The sequence below is a fragment of the Sinocyclocheilus grahami genome, unplaced genomic scaffold (assembly GCF_001515645.1).
Source record: "Sinocyclocheilus grahami isolate Dianchi unplaced genomic scaffold, SAMN03320097.WGS_v1.1 scaffold344.1, whole genome shotgun sequence".
Lineage (NCBI taxonomy): Eukaryota > Metazoa > Chordata > Actinopteri > Cypriniformes > Cyprinidae > Sinocyclocheilus > Sinocyclocheilus grahami.
In genome coordinates, this window is record NW_015505523.1 from 3,243,345 (window position 1) to 3,247,476 (window position 4,132).

Here is a 4,132-nt window from a genome sequence, read left to right on the forward strand (position 1 = left end):
GGGCGAAAAATCTTTCCCCCCCCCCCCCCCCCCCTTCCATCAATGAATGGAACGTTTAAGATTGTTCATACGCTGTAATCGCATCACGTGACCACCACGAGCGCCGCCGTTTAAATCAATCATATGTAACATTCTCCCTGGTTAAATAAGGCTTAATTATCACCCCCTGCGCTCAGAAGGGTCTCACCCTCACTCGTGAAATCCGCTCACAAGATCATGAGCACCGTGGACCCGAGAGCTCCTCTCTGAATCGCAGATTTAATTGCCTGCTCTCCTCTCTCTCTTTTCTACTTCCACCTCCTCATCCCCCTTATTCCGTTGCAACCGTCTCAATCTCCAGATGAAATTGAATAAAAATAACTTGGCTAAAAAAGAGGGACAGAAAGAAGGAGCGAATAAATAATCCGGTCCCTGTCTCCTATGGCCCAGAGACAGATCAACTGGGAAGAGCTTTAAGCAAAGCTTATCTGTTGTGTTTCCGAGAGGCTCTGACTGATCTCCTCCAATCAAAGGCGTCTGTGAGCATTTGGTCTCGCCTTGCTGCTTTTCATTTCCCTGGGCTTAATTAAATGATGGAAGATAGTCGGCTTTCTGTTCTCGGAGTCCCCTCGCTGTTAATATTGTCAATATCAGAAGGCCGAGCTGCGCGCTGCTTAACATACAGCACATTAGCGCTGGGTTTCATTAGCTCCTCTCCGTTCTCTCTGTCTCCCATTCTTTTTCCCTTTTGTCCTCACAACGAATGTTATCTTCTCCCTAAGCCGTGTTTCTGTTTGCCACTGCACTCTGTTTCCTCTCTTATTCCTAGTTCAGATTGGCCCGACGGCCTGAGGGCGGATAAGCCTGGCGGAGAGCTGAGATGTAGCGATGGAGGCCTAAGCAAGCATGTCTTTCCTTTCTCGCTTATCTGTCCTTCTCCTCTCTTCCCCTTCCTTCAAGGTGACACCCTCCTCTAAGATTGTGGGTGATCTGGCGCAGTTCATGGTGCAGAATTCTCTGACTCGGGCAGAGGTGGAGGAGAGAGCGGATGAGTTGTCTTTCCCCCTCTCTGTGGTGGAGTTCCTGCAAGGACACATCGGCATCCCCCATGGAGGCTTCCCGGAGCCCTTCAGATCAAAGGTACCACCACCTGCACAGCGCAATTTTCTTTTTTATTATTATTTTAATGTTATTTTAGTACATCAAGTTACTGAACAAGAAAAATGACTATATAAATGAATAGGTTGTAGTTTTTGTTATCTATAATAACCCTGGAATCACATGAAGACGTGTGACTGATGTAACTGAATTACAAACAATAAACTTTACAGCTACAGGTTTGCAGCATTGCATGAAAGTGAGGTAGATTGTATATTTTTATATTCTGGCTTTATTATTATGTTAAATGTTGAATTTCTGGTGCCACAGACCATGATCTGTTGCAGTGTCAGAGAAAACTTTGCATGTTCAAAGTCTAGCATGACTGGCCCTTAACTCAGAATCATATACTATCTGTTTAATAACCATGGTGATTTCACTTAGGAAATAGAACTTTTCCAAAGCTTTAGTCAGAAATTAAGATAGGAAGTTTCTGTAATACTGCCCCAGGATTAGAAATATAGAATTACTGTCTTGTATGGGGCCAGAGGTTTGCTTGAAGATGAAAGGGTCAGATGAAGGATTTAGAATTGATTATTTAAATGACTAAAGTTGAACTTGAGTGTAAGTCTCTGCTCAACTTGAGCTTGAACCTGTTTGGTACAGTATTGCAGGAATACAAGTTATTGAATATCTCTGCGGTGAGCAAAATAAGCTTCAGCTCTCTCGCTGAAGAGATTCGGTTGATCGCAGTGAAGTCTGTCTTGAGAGGGTTTCCCTACAGTCTCTAGAGTGCATTAACGCTGTGTTGTGCTTGTCAGAGATATGCAAGGCAAAACCATGTCATTCCTTTTGTCTTGAATGCCCCAATTACCCAGCAGCCATTCCTGTGCAAGATTAGCAGTTTCCCTGACAAATGTGTCTCACATCAGAAATGAACAATGCCTGCGTTAAAGCTTTTCTGCCCATGCAAGTATGCAGCTAATTTATTTACAATGCCTCTTTTTCAGAATTAGTAGGCCATCTGCTTTGCATGTAAGTTAGATAACAAACATATTTTAGCAACGTGGCCTTATTTTTTTCCCCATCTGTTTTGTAACATTAATATTGTTCGTCATTATGCAAGCGTTAAAAAGGGTTTTATTTAGGTCTGTGGTCTTTCTTTGTTTTGCCGAATCAAAATTTACATTTCGTCATTTCGAGTTTAATTCTTGGCTTCTCGCACTTGATTCTTCAGCCTCTTAAATTCATTTAAATGAAGCGATAGGGAGAGATTAATCCTGCTCCTGGTAATGATCGGTTATAAATATTCTCAGATTCAGTGTGGGGCTCAGGGGGATTGCGAACGCTCTACATCATCTACTTACGAGCAGCTTGAAAATACAGCGAGGAAATATACGTTTATTGTGTGTTCAGGCACCTGCTCTTTTCTCAGGTTTTCATCACTTATTTGTGGCACAGGTTTTGAAGTCTCTTCCCCGTGTGGAAGGACGTCCTGGAGCCTCCCTGCCCCCCATGGACTTCCAGGCCTTGGAGAAGCAGCTGCGAGATGCTCACGGTGATGAAATCACCCCGGAGGATGTGATGTCTGCGGCCATGTACCCCAAAGTGTTCCAGGAGTTCAAAGAATTCACCAGAACCTTTGGGCCTGTGGATTGTCTGGACACTAGACTCTTCCTGGATGGACCCAAGATTGCGGAAGAGTTTGAGGTGGAAGGATTTATTTTTTTAAGAAATAAAACATTTCCAGTTATTAAACAGAAGTAGCGTCACATTTTTATTTGCCGTTACTGTGCCATAAATCTTCCTGTCATCCATGATTATAAGTGTCATTTCTACATTCCAGCCGTAAGTTGCTTATTTCCTCTCCCTCATATCTCTGCTGTCTGTCAGGTGGAGTTGGAGCGAGGCAAAACGCTTCATATCAAGGCTCTGGCTCTAGGAGACCTTAATAAAGCCGGTCAGAGAGAGGTTTTCTTCGAGCTCAATGGTCAGCTGAGATCTGTCCTGGTCAAAGACACCGTGGCTATGAAGGTGTTTTTCTGTCTTTTTTCTTTTAGTGAAATTTGGCTAAGTTTTGTACCAACTGCTAGAGAGTGGAGTGACAAGAAGTAAATTATGTAAATGATGTAAATAAAACTGGTACAGTCGTGATTTTATGAGCCATATCCAGTGTCCTGACAGCACTATTGTCGAGATGGGATTTTTCTGTACAGATTTTACTACCACATGAAACCAGCCATTAGTTTTAGTTATAGGTTTATTATAGTTTAGATTTTTTACATTTAGTTTTTATTTCTTTTTTCTATTTAGTTTAGTTTTCCCATGCGTTTTCTGGTTTCAGTTTATTTAGCTTGTTTTAGTTTGCTAGGCTGCCATAGTTAATGTGCTAACTGATATTGTTAATAAATATTTAATGTGTAGCCTTCATATGTAACTCTATACTGTATGTATGTGTTAAATTTCACAGTATAGTGTAGTGTAATTGCGGTCTAGTGGCATTTTTATATTTAAGTTTTCTTATACACAATGTATACAAATTATTACATTACTTTGTGGACTTTTTTGTTGTTGTTGTGTGTATATGTGTATATAAATATGTACATAAATGCAGCGTCAGCGCCACTGGATGGGGGGGCTGAAGGGGCCCGGCCCGGCCACCTCGGTCACTGTGCCCCCTCACCTCTGGTGCCGTCTCCGTAGTGGGCGCCCTGATTTTAGTCGGTGAGGCAAGGTACTGCCCTGGGAAGGTCTCCCAGGCTGTTAAATACACAGATTAAAACTGAAATATTTTCATTTCGGTTCGTTCTTAGCAAAAACATTTTTTTTTTTTTCGTTCAGGTTATGCAGAGCGAAATAAGAACGGTGCTGCATTTAGAAATAATTCTTATTCACTTTACTATTATTCTTGAATTTTCAAACTGGTAACACTTTGCTCTTTGCAGTTTCGAATTATGCCTTTACTGTATGACCAAAAATTACGGAGTAGTCCATTTGATGTTTCAGCTGTTTGATCGCGCCAGCGCCTCACGCGCACACTAAGCTACTGCATTCA

At 41.9% G+C, this 4,132-nt stretch overlaps 1 protein-coding gene across 1 annotated transcript in view; it reads left to right on the plus strand.

Moving 5' to 3' along the window:
* Nucleotides 1-4,132, plus strand: part of pcxa (pyruvate carboxylase a) — a 153,659-nt gene that overhangs the window by 146,128 nt on the left and 3,399 nt on the right. Inside the window, exons 17-19 of the mRNA XM_016228863.1 lie at nt 940-1,119; nt 2,539-2,787; nt 2,971-3,111. Coding sequence (XP_016084349.1) covers nt 940-1,119; nt 2,539-2,787; nt 2,971-3,111 — 570 coding nt within the window. The remainder of the gene's footprint in view (nt 1-939; nt 1,120-2,538; nt 2,788-2,970; nt 3,112-4,132) is intronic.